Source organism: Corythoichthys intestinalis, chromosome 1 (genome assembly GCF_030265065.1).
Source record: "Corythoichthys intestinalis isolate RoL2023-P3 chromosome 1, ASM3026506v1, whole genome shotgun sequence".
Classification (NCBI taxonomy): Eukaryota; Metazoa; Chordata; class Actinopteri; order Syngnathiformes; family Syngnathidae; genus Corythoichthys; species Corythoichthys intestinalis.
In genome coordinates this window covers 29,752,703-29,774,738 of record NC_080395.1, presented here as the reverse complement: position 1 = coordinate 29,774,738, position 22,036 = coordinate 29,752,703, and the positions used below count along the sequence as shown (strand labels likewise).

General features: G+C 40.0%; 1 protein-coding gene across 2 annotated transcripts in view; it reads right to left on the bottom strand.

The window, feature by feature from the left end:
* cd276 (CD276 molecule) overlaps window positions 1–22,036 on the bottom strand; it is a 218,394-nt gene that overhangs the window by 152,982 nt on the left and 43,376 nt on the right. For both annotated transcript variants that reach the window (XM_057819777.1, XM_057819855.1), the window contains exons 3-4: window positions 21,173–21,523; window positions 10,282–10,578 (exon numbers count right to left, since the gene is read on the bottom strand). In XM_057819777.1, the coding sequence (XP_057675760.1) occupies window positions 10,282–10,578; window positions 21,173–21,523 (648 nt within the window). The remainder of the gene's footprint in view (window positions 1–10,281; window positions 10,579–21,172; window positions 21,524–22,036) is intronic.

Below are 22,036 nucleotides of genomic sequence, written 5' to 3'. Positions count from 1 at the left end.
TCTCCCTTTTCACGTGTTTTCTTGTGTGTTCAGTAAACCCTTTTACACAATCCCTATGTTATTGATGTCTGCTTGCTGTCTGAAGTGCGCTGCGTTTTCTAATTCCGTGGTCAAGCCAGCCGCACTTTCTTTAAGATTTTATCACACAGACAAGGCATATAGGTTGCAATTGCTTTACAAGGAAAATCATGACTCTTAAATCACGTGGACGGATAGTCCTGTGGTCTACGTACCTGTCTCTCACATGGGAAATGCGGGTCGAATCCTGTTAGAGACCTTTATATAATTGCTTTTGCTGCTCGTTTTGTGAAATATCAACAGTGCTGTCCTGCTCATCATTTTTCTGTTCGGGTTCAAATCGGAAGGGCAGAACTTACGTCACGTTTACATAGCTAACCATGACACTGCGGAAGTACGGCAGCGCTGCCCAGTGACGTCACCGGCCTGAGTGCATTCCGTTATCAACCACGGAACTACAACCAAGAACTCCAAGTCTTTCTGTCCGTGATTCCCCATAAGGTTGTTTTTCCACCACGGACCATAATGTACGTGAAATGTCAGAAAATAAGTATTTACTCTTTCATTCGATGCAAGCAGAGAAAAGGTTTGGGACCCAGAATAGTCTAGTCAGTACCTAAAACACCAAACCCATATAGCAGTATTTTCTGTTGCTGTCCGGCCATGAAATCAACCAACCACAAAGTTGGATCTGGCAGGAAGTCTTCTCACAAATCCTTTGGTTATCTCCCTTGCCCATCGACGAGTCAATTTCCTGTCAGTGTCAGGGCCAGCTCAACAAACTCTTTGGACTCTATCGTGTTTTCTGTCATCCACTGTTCACCTTGTCTGCCTCATCTCCGCTCTCAGTCTTTCACTGCACTTGGCCTGTTATTGCTGCACCAGCGTAGTAATGCTGGGGAAATTACGCCCAGCTTCATTGGATGTGCTAATGTGTGAGGGAGTTGTTGCGGGGGGAGGTGGTAGTTCAGTGACAGTCTTGAAATCAAATAATCAACAAATCACGCTGCTGCAATCACAGCAGCACAGGTTATAGGAGGTAAGACCAAATTTCCACAATCTGGAGACTAAAGCGGTCAGACTCTACTGGGGGATGGTGAGGGTGAGAGACAAAACCTCGATAGGAAGACATCAGCTCATTTGAGGACATACTTCTTTTCAGTGTTCTCCTATTCATTAATACCCACCATTCCTTCGGGCCTCCCCCACAATGGAGTTTCGCTGCAAAATCCATAAAATACTAGAACAACCATATACTCCAGAGGTAGAACGAGGGTTTAGAAAGATAACCTCTCTAAGATGCTTGATACATCTAAAGCTGATAAAGATTTTCGGAGTGTATGAGTTAATCGCCCGCGGCACAAAGTCAAGGCAAACAATTCAAGTATTAACATATTACAGGCAGACTGCTCACATGGATCGTGAGGCTCTACTCAGGTCCCTTAGCTGCTACTAAGCTGCTACTTGGACAGCCAAAATTAGCAAAAAGGATGAACCAGCCTGCAAAATTCGTTTGGAGGTTGTTACAACAAAGAGGGCCAACACAACAATTCTACTAGTATATGCTCATTTGAAACACCATCACCATCTTTCACTGCTTGGTAAGCAAATTGCATCACAACAAGCGGAGCCTTCCTCGTCACGTCAATGGACAATTACAGAGGTGTTCGCTTGATGTGTGAAATACAAATGAAACCGTGCAAAGTGGCGTCCCCTCACGGAAAGTGTAGTCCGCTACATTGCTGAAGAAATGAGACCGTTTTACCCTACTTAATTACTCTATTTTTCTCTGTTGTTGTTCAAGTGCAATTGTTCGTGTTACTACAACTTTATGCCTCATTTTATTTATTCAGTGTTTCTGTGTGGTATTAATATTTGTTGTCTTTTACTTAAAACAGGCATGGTTTACTGTTTTTTGATTGTGATTTCTTAGAAAGAATTTTTGAATTTAAGAGTAAACATTTATTCCGTTTAAATGGACATACCGTACTTGATATATTAATTAGGGCTGTCAAACGATTAAAATTTTTAAACGAGTTAATCACAGCTTAAAAATTAATTAATCGTAATTAATCGCGATTCAAACCATCTCTAAAATATGCCATATTTTTCTGTAAATTATAGTTGCAATGGAACAATAAGACAAGACGGATATATACATTCAACATACTGTAGATAAGTACTGTATTTGTTTAGTATAACAAGAAAATCCACAAGATGGCATTAACATTATTAACATTCTTTCTTTGAAAGGGATCCACGGATAGAAAGACTTGTAATTCTTAAAAGATAAATGTGTGTTTGTATATTATAACTAAATATTGTCATTTAATGTAATTGTTGAGCTAAACAAAATGTTTGAATAGAGTTTTACCAAAGTCTGAGTATTATTTTGCACAGCTATTTTGATTGGGAACGCCAGCTCTCTTTGCATTGAGTGCTTTTCTTTTTGTGAACATTATTTTTTTTTTGAGAGATAGGAATATTATTTTTGTTGTGCTTTCAGTAAACGATACTGTAGCGACTTAACTGTTCTGCCCAAATGCATGATGGGAAGTTGGGCAACCTTGACTGTCAGTGGTGGCTGCAAATGGTATATTTTCTCTGCGTTGTGTTCAATACAGGGTGTTAAGAAAACCATCATCTTCTGTCATTCTACCCCATGTCGCTCGCCACAACAGACATAATTGTTGTGGAAGAGATGCAAAAGCTTTTGCCAATAAATAGCGCGGCCCCAATGAATGCCTGTGTCCACTCCATTCGCTTGTCTCTGCCGGTTAACTCTCAATATACCTACATAAAACGGTGCCATTTTAGTCTGTTTGCGGCAATGCATGAGTGGGTCGTTCCGCGCATGTGTTAAATATTTTAACGTGAATAATTTAAAAAATCAATTACTGCCCGTTAACACGATATATTTGACAGCCCTAATATTAATATATACGGTTTTCTCACTGACGGATTATAAATTGGTTAAAAAAAATAATAATTGGGTTGGGAAGGCAATATCGCATATCGCAATAATTTATGACAGAATTTATCGCCCACTAAAAATTGTTATCGAGACAGGCCAAACACACAGACCTAATAAATGACACATAGTGAACACTAAAATACAAACACAATTCGCATTCCTTTATACCCGAAAACCTGCAAGCTTTATGACAATATACAATGGACAACATCATTGAAATGATATCGAATGAATATATCAGTATCGAATTTCTGATACACCCAAAAATCTAACCCAAACACCTACATAGCTGTCAAACATCCCTTGATTACACTAAATCCGACCAAAAAAGTCAATCCTGATTCTAAAAACAAAAATGACTCAGCCAACTTAATGTTTCATTGACAAAGTGTATGTTAGGTCAAGTCTTGAATTCCAACTCAATACAAATTAAATTGAGGGTGTTCGACATGTGGTAGATCTTGATTTTGTCACAACCTGTCAAAATAAATAAATGCAAAGCTGACATTTTCACAGTCTGTGGACTCGGAATGCTAAAGATGTTAAAGATGCAACAATAACCAATGTAACATTTTCATTTTAGAGATTTATTTCACACCCACATGGTTACAAAAAATTATGCGATCCACTCGCTGTGGCAACGCTTGATGGGACATCAAAAGTCGCAACAACTGAGCGGAAAGCAGTGTGCTCGGTGCGTGCACACACAACAAGCATTGCGTCAACTCAAGTTCGCCCCACTCTGCTTGGCTACTCTGACAGAAGAGTTCTACTGGGTCAAAATGACAGTTCCACACAGCACACAGCAGCAATTGTAAACAAGTACATTTTCTTTTAAAACGAGCACCCGTGCAAAATACTGTATATCTTCTATGTGTTTACAAGCAAGCGTCGTCAAGCTGTGCTGGCATGTTCACTAAGAAATATTTTTTGTTTTTAACTGCACTCATTTGCTACAAATTACCACTATTTGAGTTAAAGGTCTTCTGTTGTGTATTTCTGGGTTTGCTCGTTTTCCTGTCCGATACTAAATCTTATATGTTTTACTGTGACTAAGCTTGGAAAGTCTTCTTTTTTATTATTAGTTCTGCTCTTGGCCAGCTAAGCTTCTTCAAAACTCATTACAAATGATTCTCTAGTTCCGGGGAATGGTATGAGGAAATGACAGACCATTTTGCTTCAAATCAAAACCCATGAAGCAGCTCTTACACTGATCTAGTCTGGACTTAATTTGCAGACCTCCGATGAACTGCAGGAAATTGAAAATTGTGTTAAAGTTTGGCCTTTGTGTGCTGGTACTTTTTAAAAAAAAGAAAATGTAAAAAATAAATAAATAAATAAAATTAACTTTAAAAAAAAGGACAAAGCTATCGATTTTTTTATATAAACACACCCCCACTTTCAAAAAGTATCATCCCTCCTTATCTTCCAACATTCTCCAAGCAATATTAATATTTACAATTAAACATGTTTCATAGCATTAATTTTGTAACATCAAATAGCAATTATTAGGATAGATACAGCTGGCTTAAAAATAACAAAAGGTTAAGTGTCTACATAAAACACCAGACGCAGAAATTCATGTGGTGTTATGATATTTCTTTAACTTTTGTTGACAACAACTTTAAGCCTGATTTATGCTTCTGTGTTCCGTTGACGGCGGAGTGACAGAGTAGATGCTACACCTTCATTGAGCATTCGAAGTTCTGAGTCAAGGGAATGTGTTCACTGCCATGCCATTAAAGGGGTGTGGCTTTGTCTTTGTTGGGTTTTGGGGGATTCTTGCCGAATTCCTAGTTTTTCTCCGGTCATTGACAGCAATGGCAACGGGGATGGAACGTGTGTATTTGCAGCTGCAGCTAATCAATATTGAACAACAAATGCTATTAATACAAATGTTGAAGCACAGGCGACATTTGCGAATGTATGAAAACGGCGGTGTTGTTGTGCTGAACCGGAAACAAGGTTCTGAGTGCACCAATCATAGTCCTTCGACGTCTACGTCACGTGCATTGACGTGACGCGTAAATCGGTTCTACGTTAACGGTGTAGGCCCGCCGTCAACGCAACGCAGAAGCATAAATCATGGCAACAACACAACACTGGCAATGACTGGGAGTGCAGAACATTCCCATTAAGCTGTACTAGTATACATTAGGGATGTCTCCGATTATATGATCGAAAATCAGGCTCGAGCATGTCATTTATAGATGATCGGAATTGGGTGGAAAATATTTTGAAAAGGGTTTTTTAACGGCTTAAAGGAACTAAATAAGATGTGCAAACACATTGTCACAAGAAAAAGACGTAATTTACGGGTTATAAAATCCTGTCCCTCGCTCTCCAAGCACACAGAGTGCAGAGTCACCAACACGGGGCATGTCTGAAAGAAATGCCGCCTCCCCTCACACATATCTACATGTAGGAGGGGGCAGGGACACAAAGTTTAAGGGAAGTTTTGGCGAACGTATCAGGAATGTACAGTGGTACCTTTATATACGACGTTAATTCATTCCAGGACCTTGTTTGTAAGTCGAAAATGTCGAGCAGGATTTTCCCATTATAATACATTATAATTCCATTCATTCGTTCCACAGCCCGAAAACCTACATAATAAATACTGCTGGTACTATGGCAAATAGCAATTACACAGCGCAAAACAAATAAATCATGATTGACAATAGGAAAAAATAATATAATAATAGTAATAATAATAATACCTGTAATATTGTAACGAATTGGGGTTTAATGTGGCGAATGTGTTTGCGTGGTGTACCTGAATACATCGCGTGGCTGAGTTGACAGAATGAGTTAGGACTTTTTATTTTCACTTTGTTTACTTTGTTCAGCTGCGGCAGACAGTAGGCGTATTGTGTTGCACAAGTTGACGGAATAAATGATTAGAAACCGGACGAAGCTGGCGATTTCTTTGGCGATGTTACCACAATAATAATTGTCACCTTAACTTATAAACACTGGCGGACGGAGGAGGACCATCGAGAGTAGACATTCTACGGCCGTATTGTCAAGCCAGTTCACTGATGTGCACACCGCGCTCATATTTTTCTATCATTTTCATCTTCAATTCAAAGATAAGCGTCATCCTTTTCCTTTTTTCACCACCTGCACTAACACTCTCGGAACCCATGTTGATTTCTCTCACAAGAAAATCCGTGCGTCCGACGGAAAAACAAAGAAACTGCGGCACTGTCATAAATCGTCGTATTTCGAGCATGTCGTCGGACTTAGAAACAAATGGCGAGTAAAATTTTACGTCGGATGTCGAAAAGATAGTGTGTCGAAGCGATCGTATGCTGAGGTACCACTGTATTTCTCTTTAAATATTTTACCTTTAGTCAGTTTTTGTTATATCAAAATAATTTAAATAAACAACTTGTTCTGAATGTTGGGGCTAAAATAGCTCATAAATACACAAAACATTTGCATTTTAAACCTTCAACTTAATACGTGTATTAAATTGCGAGTTTTCTTGCTATAGACTAGTCGACTAGTTGTAAATAAAATCTGAGACAAGTCGGCTGGGAAATTAGTCGAAGTTCCCATCCCTACAACGAACTTTATGTAAAATAATTTCCTGAGAACTTAAGATTTCGTCTGTCATACTAAATGCTAATGCTAACAACAACGTAAATGCTATGCTAAAGATCTGAGTTACGTAGAGTGTGTAATGAGCACTCAGCACTGACCTTTAAAGGCTGAAGCAGCATTGCATATTCTTTCTTGCCAAGACAAGACAACAAATCTTACTATGTTTTTCAAGACAAGAAAGCCTGGAGAGGACGCCAATGAGTTGGGGTGGGTGCAGCATGTCACATGAGTGACACAACCAAACACTGCTTCAATGCAGATCCACTACATTAACAATACGAAAATGTGACCATTTGATGGAAGCCATGGCACATTTTTGTTTTACTGTCCTCTCGTCAGACGAAAGCAGGCATTCGTCGCGTTATGTTTTAGTCTCCTAAGACACATTTTGAGCTCGTTACAGTGTCGTCATCATCATGAAAAAAATGTTCGTCAACTAAATATTTTCATCAACTTTGCTGACAAACATAACAATGTTGCCTTGTTACAGGATCGGAATATCCTCAAAATCAGTTGACTCGAACTCGGAGGCAAAAATAGGTGATCATGGGACTCTAATGTATAGAAAATTATCTTTTCATGGCTGATCGAGCAAATCGGCCAAATGCTAATTTTGCACTGTGTGTACAATTATTAGGCACGTTGTATTTTTGGAAATTATTTTGTTTTTGTGCAGCTCATCAGTCTCCAAAACCTTTAAAAAAATCTTTCAACTTATGTGTCTTGTTCGGAGGTGGTCAGGATTGAACCTTTCTTACCTTGGCCGTGTCTCTGAAAAATGAACACCACATACTTCTTGATGCTCAAGGTAGCTTGCAGTTGTGGAATATGCCAACACTGGAGAATAATGGGTCCCTGGTTGCTGCATGTTTGATTCTTCTCAAATATTTGGCAGTTGAAAGATATTACAAAAGGACTGAAAAGAAAACGGGACTTGGGCTATAAAGCAATTGTAAAATGGGTGCCATGACCAAAGTTCTCGGGTAATCCTGTAGAATTACCACAAAAGAAAATGAATGCCCATTTAAGTCAATTGTGGAGGGGTCTCAAAATAAATGGTGATAAAAGTAAGCCTCAAACAGTGTGGAGAAGGGCATCAATTGAGTAAGGGAAAAAGGGCAATGGGAGCTTCTCATGGTTTTACTACTATATTACACACACCACCATGCCCAAAGTACAACACATCATGACTCTACCTGTACTGTTTGAAAGAGGCCATCCAAAGTGTGCTGAAGGTCACCCCCTTTTAGCCTGCTCTTGCCACTCGGCCATCCTGTTTCTAGAAAGCGCAGTCATTTACCAGTCCAGTGGAGCATTACACAGTGACCCCCTGCCGGGACCTTCGACTTGTCTGCCCCTGAGTTTCAGAACCAGCTCAAGCCCAGAGAGAAGGTCCGGTACACCTCTGCTATAATTTATGAGCTATTTCACACAGTTGTGCTTCTATTAGAGACCCGGTTTTGGTCCACCTTACCCAATCCTCCCTTTGCGCTTAACAAAGAAGAGCAATGGCAGGTAGCTGGGGCCAGCACATTCGCCACTTATAGTATACCGCACAAATCATAAAATCTGTCAAATTACAAGTTCAAGAGGATTAGAAAATTGCAATAAAATCATTTTCCTTCTCTCATGATCTCTTGCTTGCCCTTGGGGAAGCTGTTCCACAAACTTGACAGCAAGTACAAACTTCTGCCACTTGCCTGCATCACCATGGCAACCCCGACGTGGGGGCTACAGCCTCTCTAAGCAGGATAAACTTCCATTTTTGCCAAGCCAAGATTACCTCATCTAAAATGAAAGACTGTATTTATTTTGCGATGAATAGATTTTCCTATCACATAACTAAACTGGCATCGAGATTTAGAAGAAAATAACCATAAAATGATTTTACTGGGGGGGGGGGGGGGGGGGGTCATCCTTATATGGAACCACCTTTTTAGGGGGTGAGGGTTGTTGAATACATTATGTGAAACCATGGTCCTCTGATTAATATTGCATTCGTGGAAAGAAACTAAGCAGTATAATTAATCAACTTCTGGTTGAAATGAACAGCACAGCTGCTTCAAACACTCTGTAAGAATCGCCATGAAAAAAACAAAAAATGCAATATGTAAATGTATGTCTTTCGCATGGAATGCTTTGATTCCCAAAGACAAATGTTTTTTTCCCACTGAATGAGGGAATATTTGAATTATTTTGTTTAACGTTCAATATTATGGGCATCAATTTGTGATTTTCTTCTTTTTTTGTGCTCTAGAAATGTTGTAATATTACCGATACTACGATTTAAAAAAGAAAAAATGCAATAGTACAGATTGTATGTTTTGTAACACTGTACCATAGAGCAGGGCGGTAAACCGAAAATTTACCGTTACCGAAATTCTGCACGATGATCGACATAATTTTGACCATGTCGGTAAATTCAGTAATTTAATAAAACAAGGAAATATAGTCTTTTTATCCCGCTTTCAATCTGTGTTGTTCGGCAATGTTCATTCCCCTTTAAGAAACGTATGGAGTCACGTGATTATACGGAAGGCAAACAAACAGAAGCCCCGTAAGCTAACGCGAGCAGCTAACGCTACAAGCAAATGTGATGGAGAGTTGCTTAAGGGAGGTTTGCCAAACTTTCACCCGACATTAAGTAGACTCTAAGCGGCATCCAGACTGACTTTTACCCGCTGTCCTTCCTTGTTCTTACGATTTCCGGAGAGGGTGCTTTCAGTGCTTTCTACTGGTAGCCAGGCCACAGGCTAACGCTAGAGGTTAACACAACAAATGAACGTGATGGAGTCAGATAGCGGCTCTAACCTTGTCGAAACAGCTGAACTCAATGAGTGGATTGGGCACGGACTGCATCTAGGAATTAGTATGTCGCGTTATTTTGTATCTCTGTGTGTGATTTCTCTGATAGCTTTTGTGATGGTAAAGCATAAAGTACAATCCAACAGTGAAAATTATAATATGACCGTTTAATGGCCCCAGCTATTTTTCTGTATGTGCTTAATTCTGTGGCATGACTGCCATCATAAATTCTTAAATGTTTCATTTGCAAGTGTCTGTGGGGGGAGGGGGGGTTGTGTGTGCTTGCATGAATTAAAAAAAAAAAATGCTCTGGGCAAAAAAAAAAACAACAACCTGAAACCTTGAAGTAAACACTTTTTCACAGCAGCCATTAACAATAAGTTGTCTTTTTGAAGTGTCCTGTTCAAGCTGTAAGTCATTTGTGTTACAATGACATGTTTGCACAGGCATATTGATTTTGACAATGTGCATTGTTCAAGCCATACAAGCTGTTATAAATGTCCATACTTGAATTCTTATTGTTTACAATACATTTTTATATACTTAATGTTTAGACTGCATGTACAATTGTTAAAATATACCAAATTGAAAGCTGGTAAATAAATCAACGAGAAACGGTTAAACTGTATTTCATGCATTGATTCAGATTTTCAAATTATATAACGGTCCGATTGGGCAAATTTATCGTCATTTATTGTTATCGAGGTAAATCTGCTCAATTTACCGTGATACGTGCTAAAGGCTATATCGTCCAGTCCTAGTGTACCATGAACATGCAGAGAAAAAGGCAATTGGTCTTTTGTTATGGCAATGTTGGTGTGAGTCCTGTGTTGAAATGGAAAAACAATTTCTAAAAGGAAAGAAAGAACACCCACCTGTAATGGTGACAGAAGCGTTACCCTCCTCCCCCAGCAACGGATTAATGAGTTGGCAGCTGTAGGTGCTGTTGGGCTCCAGCACAACAGTCAGCACGCTGGTCAGGGAGAAGAGACCCTCCTCGTTGGCCACCACCGAAGTGGTGACATTGTCCGTCAGGTTCCGGCCAGCCCCATCCTGCCACATGACATCCGCTTCTGGGTAGCCTCCGTAAGCCACGCAAGTGAGAGCCACTTCTTCTCCTGGTCGAAGGTTGGATTCACTCTGGATGGTCACTACAGGCTTGGAGTATGGAGCTGGATAAAAATAAGAGATGAAGATTAGTATGAACGGTGGATGTGGTAGATTTAAAGAGGTGTTTAATTTAGTTTAAGGGACTTGGGTCGACATAAATATTCCCATGGGAAAGTATTATTAACATGGTTTGTGTAAAATGATGTTTAGCATCACTCGACCACACACAACCTATGTAGCACACAGACATGCTACATTTCCATACTTTTCTGTGTGCTAAAATGCTAATCCACTCCCTAAAAAAAGGAAATGGCAGGAGGCTATGGTAGGCATAAATTGCCTGCCCCTGATACTTGGGTAAAGTACAACCTACGTAAAAAGAGTGCAGGCATGGTAGGGAAGTAATCCTAGCCTCTATCACCAATACCAATCCCTTGAGCTAAGCAAGAGTACAAAGGTGGAAGAGAAAAGAAGCTGCTCTATTCCCGGAGCCAATTATGGCACAGCAAACAATGGGGCGGTGCTGAGCCTGAGATGCTTTAAGTTATGGGCCGTTTACATGGTGACTCTCCATGAAAACGAAAAATTTCATGTTTGCATTTATTTGGGCCCCTCTCTATTCGAACAATGTCCCAATTCCGCATGAAAACGATGTAGTATTCATGCCAGGCCCTAAGAGGCAGTGCAGATTTACAAGGTGGCAGCGAATGATGCACTTTGACCCCACCAAAGTTCCTCAAGCCCGGAAAAAAATATGCCCGCCCACTCGAAGCGATGGCATTTTTCTTTTGTTCAAAAAGGCGCAAAAATGGAAACATTCAACATAATTTAAAAATATTATTAAAACAGGAAAATAAAGCCGACATTCCTCCATATTTGCTGTTTTTAATGTTTAATAGCATCGCTGCACATGCCCAATGTGACTTGTACGAGTGCTGACGTTATCGGCGCGGTGTCGCGCCGCGGGAGCCTTTGATATGTATACGGAGATGGCCCCTCTCAATCCCCCGCAATCGAATTCTTCCACTTTGGAGGCAGGATTCAAAATTTTTCATCTTCGCTAAGGGTGTAACAGTACATGTTTCGGCACGTGGTGCTAGGTTCGGAACGGAGGCGTACCGAACAAGTTTCTCACGTAATGTAACCCTTACTTTTCGAGGCTGTGAGTCGATCGGGTTACAGTTTCTTTGAGTAGATTATATTTACTCCGTCTTCTTTACTATAATGAGGACCAACACGGTATGACAGTATAACCCAGAAACGTCAACAGCGCGACAACGTGGCCGCCGCGAGAATGCAGTGAAACGCGGGTGTTAAAGTCAATCAGCCAATGCACACCAGTCACAGTGCGGCCGCATGTCAGACGCTTCCCAGAAGTGGCTCAACACGACGCACGCGAAAAGAACGGCAGAGTTTATTATATGACGCAAAACTCGACCCTCCTGCGTCAATACTACTACCGGTAGCTAGAATCGGGCAGACCGGAAGTCACTCGTGTATAAATACGGTGGATCCGGTCGAGTTTTGAACTAATATGCAATCGTAACCCACTTTTTGAGTCGATGAGATCTCTTGAGTGGTAGATCGGGGCATAGTTGACTTGTCTTTGTTAATTTACTGCTGTCTTCTCTGCTATTATAATAGCCAACACGGCCCCGTGTTCAATACAAAACCCTCCTACCACAACAAAACAAGTAGGGACTAATATTCACATAGGAACTAAAGTTATACAATATACATTATACAATATAAATAAATACTACATCACATTTGTAAAATATAAACACATAATAAAATAAATAATAGCCCCTTTAAATAAAATAAATTGAAATGAGCTAAAACACCTGTAATTAAATCATAAGAATACAGATCTTGCTTACGCAATTAAACTTATTAATTTCTGTGTGGCGCTTTAACTTGAGAAAATCCACCAATAAAGCTTTTGAAAACCATTTATAAGAAAAAAAAAAGAATAATTGAGGCATTTCATTTGTAAAATACATGTTAAAATCTTTGTCATTGGGATTGCTTTTCTCTTTAGCACAGGACTTCCTTTTTCTTCTTTCTTTCAGAAAGAAAGCTGACTAATACGCGGGGTCTGAAAGGCAAGTTGTTGTTGGATTATCTTTAAATACCCGCTACTTTTTGAGCAGAATTCTAGCTTTGTATAGGCCAATGTTCCTATTGTTGAAAGCACAAAGGTGTGTAATAAACAACTAGCACATTTATATTTTGCATTTTGTTTTCTTACTGTACCGAAAATGAACCGAACCGTGACCTCAAAACCGACGTACGTACCGAACCGAGATTTTTGTGTACTGTTACACCCCTAGTCTTCGCCTTCTGTCTTCACCGACACCATATGCACGCGAGGCAACTCCGCAACACAGACATTGCGTCTTCGTGTCGCAGAGTCGCCATGTAAACTGCCCCTTAGTCTAGCGTGTTTATAAGATATAGAATAAGGGGCCGTTTACATGGTGACGTTTCGAGAATACGACACATTTCATGTTTGCATTTACACGATTACGTCTCCATTTGAACAAAGTCGCAATTCCGCGTAAAAACGATATAGTATTCATACCAGGCCCTAGGGGGCAGTGCAGTTTTACAAGGAAACAGTCAATGATGCACTTCCTTGACAACAACCTCCTCAGCTCGGAAGACGACATACCCACCCACTCGAAGCAATGGCATCCACGCGTTTTTCCTTTTTCTTTTGCTTCGAAAGGCACAAAAAACGCGAACATAAAATATTATTCAAATTAAAAATACTACATAAAAACAGTAAATTCAAGCTGACGTTTCACCATGTTCACTGTTTTGATGTACAGGGGTCTCCAAACCGGTCCTCGAGGGCCGCTGTGGGTCCTGGTTTTTGTTCATACTGATCAAGCACAGACCTTTTTACCAATGTGGTTTCCACTAAAACAAGCGGCACCTGACTGCAATCAACTGATTACACCTATAAAACACCAGATTGGTGAAAAGGTGTGGTCTTGTTTTGTTGGAGTGAAATCCTGCACCCACTGCGGCCGTATGTGGAATAGTTTGGAGACCACTGGTTTAGTAGCAGCGACTGCGCATGCCCTAAGTGACGTGTGCCAGTACTGACGTAATCAGAGCGAGAGTGTTCCAATAATATATTTGCGGAGCTATCCCCGCAATCGAATTGTTCCACTTTGGAGTAGGCATGTGCCGGTATGAGAGATTCTGACGGTATGATTACCTTAAGCCAAAGTATCACGGTTTCACTGTATCACGGTATTGTAATTACAACTCTAAAATGTGTTACTTTGACATATCTGGGTTAAAAAAATAAAAATAAAAAATTCAATCGAAGAGGATTTTTTATTTTTCAAAACATATTAGCAAATTGGAACATAAGTATAATGTTAAGTTAAAGTAAATTTAAAAAATACCAAAAAAGTAACTGAAATATTCTAAATAAAATCAAAATAAATGCTGTCCTTTAGGTGAACGTAACCCCATAGCTCAAAACTATTACCATCAGAACAAAAAAATTTCAAACGTTCTCCATAAAATGCATGTGTGTATGACACGTATCATGTTTACATTATACACACACTCTCTTTCTTAATAGGATGTTGCTAGAGAGAAACAAAACACAGCGTTTTACCACCGCTAAACACACTAAACACGCTAGAGTTAACTCACGTAGCTGGTGGGAAATGTTCATGACAGTGTTTACTAACCTTTAATTTTGTATGAATGCGAAATCATATTGGAGGTATTGCCTCCTCGGCAGCCATCCTCCACAAACATATATGTCTTTTGGCCCTCCTTCTCTCAGCCACAGTCGTCTGTAACTTTTCTGACGTCAAAATATTATCATACCAGCGATTTCGTTTTATTCGATGGGGAGATAGAGTTCAGGAATTTCACCTCCTTCAGTCATTGTGTAGCACAGCTGACTCACTGACACTGACCAACAACTGGTGGGGGAGGGTTGAGCCTTGCAGCTGCAAACGAAGAATTTCCCCCTGCATTTTTGGGACATAAAAAATAGCTATTCCCTTGTCCCTAATACTGTACGGACGGTATGACGGAAAATGTTTGCGGTTTGAAACTCTGGTGTTTTCATACCACAGTATACCTTGAAACTGGTAATCGGCACATGTCTACTTTGGAGGCCAGAATCAAAAGTTTGTGTCTTTGCCTTTTCGTGTCACCGTGTAAAGGCGAGACCATTCCGCAACACAATTGTTTCATCTTGGTGCTGCAGCATCACCATGTCAATGGCCCCTTAGACACAGAAACAAGAATTACCGGGCCTTCTGCTAACTTAAAAAAGTGTGTAAATCCAGAAAACCCAGGCTTGATCTAAACTCCAAAGATGTCAGTTCATGCGCTTTAGGGTAGTTCAGTTGGTAGAGTCCTCCAGTAACCGAATGGTAGGCAATTCAAATGCGGGCTCCAACTGTTTTTTGGCTATTTTTCATTAAAAAAAAGGATTGTCCAGTCAAAACTTCCCCCACTAAAGATTCATGTGTTTTATGGATCCCAAGAATGCATTTGTAGTAGCAGGAAACTAAACAAAAGATGAAGCTTAATTTAAACTTAAGATGCAGGAAAACGATGACAAAATAAAAATATGATCAGAAACTAAACCTGAATCCATGATAATTAGGGATGTCTCGATTACACATTTTTGCACCGGAGTTCAAGTCACCTGATTTTGAGAATCTGCCGATACCGAGTCCGATCCGATACCGTAAGAAAAAAAAAAAAAGTTTGTTTTTGAACAAAAGTTCCAGACATGTTACAGTACTGTACTTTTTACAGTATTTCCTCTTCCGCTGTTTCCGGGAGTGTTGCAGAGTATAAAACATGTGTTTTTGTATCTTTTGGCAATGCCATTTTTAGCCCTTAAAAGTAACAAAATCTATATATATTATATATATATATTAGGCCTGGATGATATTAAAAAAATATATATATATTTCAATATATATTACCAAAGCTCCACACTTAGTTTTGCATTGGTTGCACCTAGCAGTTTTCTTCAGGTGCATCAACACAAAATGTAGGCACACAGAACTGTGAAGTGGACGTGCTAACCATTGTCCCAACGTGCCACCTTCATAATGTGAATTATTTTTAAACAAGAATAATGTAGAAAAAGGCTTGTCTTTATTAAATGTTGCATTGACTGAGTCCACTCAAATTCACTCACGCTTTGACGCCCACGCTGAAGAGAACAGCCTCTCACATGAAAGAGTTTCCACAGACTGGTGTGTAACAAACTAAACGATGATTGACCCATCGTACTCTAGAGTTAGTTATGGTGTGCCGCAAGGATCGGTCCTCGGGCCCATCTTGTTTACGCTGTATATGCTTCCTCTAGGTAATATCATCAGAAAACATAGCATTAACTTTCATTGTTACGCTGACGACACACAACTGTATTTATCAATTAAACCTGAGCAGGTCAGGCAAGTAGAAAAACTAAGCGCCTGCGTCCGAGATATAAATACCTGGATGAGCACTAACTATCTTCTACTTAACCCTGAAAAGACAGAAATCCTTATAATAGGCCCGAAAAGTGTGAGAGACTCTTTAGCTGCCCAGATAGTCACTCTGGACAATGTAAGTGTAGCCTCCAGCGCCACAGTTAAAAACCTAGGAGTTTTATTTGACCCTGACTTATTGTTTAAAGCACACATTAAACAAACCTGGAGAACAGCTTTCTTTCACCTGCGCAACATCGCCAAAATTAGAAATATTTTATCTAAAAGCGATGCAGAAAAATTAATTCATGCGTTCGTTACATCGAGATTGGATTACTGTAACTCCCTACTTGCAGCTTGTCCTAAAAGCTCTCTAAAAGGTCTTCAGCTAGTCCAAAACGCAGCAGCAAGACTTTTAACAGGAACCAATAGAAGAGAGCACATCACCCCTGTGCTCCAGGCACTTCACTGGCTTCCAGTCGAGTTTAGAATTAAATTTAAAATACTCCTTCTTACATTTAAGACCATTAATGGGTTGGGGCCATCTTATCTCACCGATGCTCTGGTTCTATACCGCCCCAACAGAACACTCCGATCTCAGAATGCAGGTCTACTGGTAGTTCCCAGGGTTTATAAAAGTACTGTCGGAGCTAGAGCCTTTAGCCACCAAGCCCCTGTTTTATGGAATCAGCTTCCAGCTAGTGTTAAAGAAGCCGAGACAGTCTGTACATTTAAGATTAGATTAAAAACGTTCCTATTCGACAAAGCTTATGGTTAGGCTAGTTGAAGTCGGAGTAGACTCACAGTTTAGTCTAAGCTGCACTAGAAGCTATAATGCTGGGGGCAGTACAGCCGCTGAGTTCTATCTCCTTTTCTTACTCTACCTACCACTTGTCTTACTTTATTTCTGTTTTCCAATGTTAATATCTAGCTGTCTAGTCTCTTCATCACTAGTCACCCGGTGTCCCCTTTCCCCCCTCCCCTCTGGGGAGGGGCTATTTTTCAGCTGCAGCCTCCTGACTGTCCGGACCCCTGGCTGGATAGACGTCCTCGCTGCTACACCCGTCTCATCTGGCTAGATGGCCCTCTTCTTGCTCCTTTACTCCACTGTATTTTTACGGACTATAACTTCGCTTGCTAATTCCCATTAGCAGTTCTGGGGTTCCTGCCTATCCGTCCTGGGAGTGGATCTGTCCTGACTGTGGTACTCCCCAAGGTTTCTCATTTTTCTCCCAATTGACTCTGGAGTTTTTGGAGTTTTTCCTTGCCGGCATGGAGGGTCTTAAGGATAGGGGATACCCAGGACTTGAACTGTATCTATTCATCTTTGTTGCTTCATTTCTAATTGTGTATCATGTTGCCTCTGTAAAGCCCTTTGAGACTTCTGTTGTGATTGAGGGCTATACAAATAAAATTGAATTGAATTTGCGCCTTTGATTGTAGAGCTATCGAGCCTTCTCTCGCTAGATCAAAGCTACAAACCTGTCAATCATGGTTAACTTTAAGTACCAAACACCAGCTGGTGAACAAGGGAAAAAAACAAGTTTGCTCGCACTGCTTAGCTAGCAGCAGGGAGTTGAGAGGCTGAACGAGCATGAAGCAGAAAAACACATATATTTTTAAAATTAAAAGCCCGATCCGTTTCATCCGATACCGATCCTCTGAAAAACGGCGCGATCGGCCCGATTTCCGATCACCAGATCAGATCGGGACAGCCCTAATAATTATATAAAATATTACCATTTCCACGACACTGCGCATTGTTGAAATGTTGTCCGTCAAGTCCAAAATTGCTCCCGATGAGCCTATCAGAAGCTTTTATTCAGGCCTGTTTCATTAATTTGTTTTTAAATTAGTTGGTCATACCGTAAACAAAACCAATATCTGATTTTCACTGTTTGATTTTGATGTTTTCATTACATATTTGTTTTTTATCTAATTTTGTAATCACTGCTGATTTTTCTTTCATTTTCAAAGAGTAGCAAAACTTTTGTCCATGTGTATGATAATAGAATTGCAAATTATTATTATCATTACCCTAGCATATGATATCATAATTGGAGTGCAATATATAGCAGCATATTAGGAGTATCGTAAAAACATTGTCTCGTTTGAATTAGAATACATGGTTAACTTTCTCTACTGTCCATTAGACTGCCAGCTATAAATATATGCAGAGCCTTTACTTACAGGAAGGAAATATACATTCACAGTGAATGCTGTTTAAAAATAGAAACATCTATAAATCTCATGCATAAAATGGAACCAATTTGTCACTGTTGGGAGACATTGTTTTCACTTTCACCAGTTAGGAGGGGGAGAGAAAAAGAAAAAAAAAAGTCATTATTCATTAACACTACCTAATGCACATCCCTCCTCGGAGACTCGAGCAGCCACCTCTCAATAGATGTAGAAATGTGCTGTCACACTGTAAATAAATAAATAGTATCTGCTGTGAGGGTGGCCCGTGTCATTATGTAAACAGTTAAGATGTTAGTAAAGCCGATAGACCAAAACAGCAGCTAATAATCAAAGTCAGCAGCTATTGACCATAAAAGAGGCCACAATCAGCGCCTATTGACTAGACACGCAGCCAAGTAGCCCTGGGGTAACTGTTTATCGCATGTTTATTTCCCGCGTGCTTAGGATACATGTCAGTTTGATGCGCTTTATTTGTGTATGAGTGTAAAATGCAATCTTTGGATGTTTAGCTCTTTGCGCATGGCCTGATTTCACACGTAGAAACCGCTATTTTCAATCCACTTTAAACCCTGCGGTTTATAGTCCAGCGTAGCTTACATATGGGTTTTTAAAGGCCAGTTATCTGTGTTTAGTAGCGTTGTCAAAATATCGAAAAAGCATTGAGCTATCAATACTGAAAAATTTTATCTGGATACGATATTTATTTATATGTAAAACTGTCGATACTCATTTACCATAATTTTCGGACTACAAGTCGCACTTGAGTATAAGTTGCACCAGCCATAAAATGCCCAACGAAGAGTGAAAAAAACATATATAAGTCGCACCGGAGTACAAGTCGCATTTTTGGGGGAAATTTACTTGATAAAATCCAACATATAGAACAGATATGTCATCTTGAAAGGCAATTTAATATAAAAATACAATAGAGAACAACATGCTGAATAAATGTACAGTGTACAGTACATGAACAACGAAATGCGAATATGTCCTCACCAGGACGCAACGGCTGGGTCCTTTCTATACAGAGAGCTAAACTCCCAAATGACGATGCTGGGCGTCCATATAATTTGTTGAATCAATTTCGTCCTCGATACCAAACAGGTTCGCATCATCGTAAATAAATGATAATTAGGTGCTATTACAGCAATGACACAAACGGTTAGGCGGAAACCACAGACAAGACTGAAAAAGGAGTTTCTGCTCCTGCACTCCTCTTTATAAGAAACTGCAGTATTTTAAGCCAAAACAACTTTTGTGTTTGATAGAACAATATGTCTATATGCTGCCATAGCAGATTCATGGCGCATGAAGCCCCCGAACTATTTTTAATTTGTCCGTTTTACCCTGAAAACCCCTGTTTACAGACGTCGCGCAACCGCTTTTGTTTCAACCTAGCCATAAAAAGAAGGTAAGTAATTATATTTATTATTCAAAATGTCTGTCATTTTTAGCTTAGAATCATTAATTGATGTCAAGTATTTAGTTTAAAAAAAGAAAACGACTTTAAAAAATTATTCACTCGCATAATTTAAACTTTTAAACAAATTACATCACAATGAAAAATTTGACGTCTGCAAAAAAGTCACGGATATCTACCTCATAACTATCGCTTAATTGTATTTTTTTTGTTACTGTCGCATTTTCCCCAATATGTTAGCTATTATATCATCGATTCAAACAAAGAAAAATTGAAAAATAACATTTAAAAGGGTAACTTTATGAAAAAGAAAATCTCAACCACTCCTTGATGTCTGCGATTTCTGCATCGCGACCCTTGTTATATTACCATGTTTCACCCATAAAATCCCCCCAAAAATCCAGCTGTGGCCATTCACAGCTGTGTGTTGACACTCAGTGATACATGCGACATGGAGTTTTTGGATCGAAACAAGGTAAGTACGTGGTAATATCTCGTTAAAGCCATGGCGTCTGTAATTCTGCTCTCGCGTGCTCTCACCTCCAGGTAGGGTTTTGCTATTTAAAACTTTTTTTTTTTTTTTAAATGCCCTCCTGTTAAAAATTTTTCTTCCCCCAGAAAATAGAGATGTTAACCTTTCCAATGATGTATCACATATGCATATCTGACAACTTTGAAATTTGGCCAAATTGGGGTCTCAGAGCGGAACTTCAAGTCACCTCAGTGTTTTCCGCCGTTAGCATGCATTCGCTAGCATTAGCACATCGTTCAAACAACCACAAAACTGGCTCTAAGTGTCCGATCGCGGGTGAAAAACACACAACAACAACAGAAAAGATGATAGACACAGGCGTTGCCTCTGTAGAGATATTTTACAAGCATAAACAATGAACGTAGGTTTGCAGCAGTCTCTCTCTCTCTCTCTCTCTTGCCCACTCGCTCAGAGTCAGAGACGCTGTGTAGCTGTCCATCTTCTTCTAGCGTGTGAGCGCTCTTCTTCGCGTAAACAAATGCGTGTGCGCTCCCACGTGGGTGTGAAAGCGCCACAAACTAAAAGCATGCATTTCAATATAAAAAAAGTCAATAATACAATTGAACACACATTGCCAAAGGCAGAACGCGAACGTGGCCATAGCTATTAAGTGTTATTCAGATAACTAGAGCATAAAGTACATGCTAACAAGTTAACCAAACCACCGGTGTCACTCCAAAACACCAAAATAACATGTGAAATGATATCATAATGTGTTAATAATTTCACACATAAGTCGCTCTTGAGTATAAGTCGCACCCCAAGCCAAACTATGGATAAAAAAACTGCGACTTATAGTCTGAAAAATAGGGTACTTGTTTTTGAACGACTGGTCACCAAAAATGTGTTGTCATAGGGTAATTATGATTTTGCACTACTCTTCATAGTAATGGAGGATATTTTTGCTTTTTACTTTTTAACCATTTGGCTGCCAATTATGCCAATAGACAGCCATTGAATGCTCATTCGCTGTCACCCTTCCAGTTCAAATAGATTGGACCTCTACAAGTATGGTACAAGGCTAAACTCACCAGCCACCTGCAGATACAAAGCAGCACTGCCGTATTCCTTCACTCTGACAAAGCAAGTGTAGCTGCCTTCGTCAGCGACCACCACCTTCTTCAGCAGCAGCGAGGCATTGCCCAGGCCTAGCTCACTGGGGAACATGTTAGTGCGGTTGACGAAGCTTTCGGCCTGGTCTACCAGCTGAACATGTCCTTCGCTGTATCCGTACACACCACGCTTGGTGTCGGTCAATTGCCAGAAGACAGTCACGTCAGAAGCGTTGAAGGTGCCAGCGGGCCTGAAGGAGCAGTTAAGTGTGACGTCCCTTCCGTGCAGCGCCACCATTGGCTGGTCGGGAACATGCACCTCCATCATGGCTATAAAGGAGAAAAGAGTATATGTTAGTAACTTTGGACAAATAACTTGGAATTTCTCATTTATGGTCAGTTTTTAAAAAAATTAGGAAGATCCCACTTCGCTATGGCTAAGGATGCATGCAGTGGGTGATGTAATTCAATCGTTTCGTAGCCATTAAAAGTGACAAAGTCAATAATCATAAAAGACCTGCTGTCAGTAGAGGAGTTCCAAAAAATCTATTATTACATGCATCGCGATGCGACACGTGACGATTCGATTACGATTCATAAAGGTTCGAAAACGATGTTTTTTCTCTCATAACTTTATAGCAGCCGCTCGTAGCAGAATGAAATTCAAGACACGTCTGCCGACCGGGCACCGTGAACAGGCGCACGCACGTTATGATGGATGCTGCCGATTACTGAGAAAGTGATTTACTCCTTTTTAAACACTGGAAAATAAATTTGTGTATAAGACAGGCAGGGACAGAAGTGCGACCCAGTGGTCGCGCTTTTGAGCGCAAGTTATTTTTT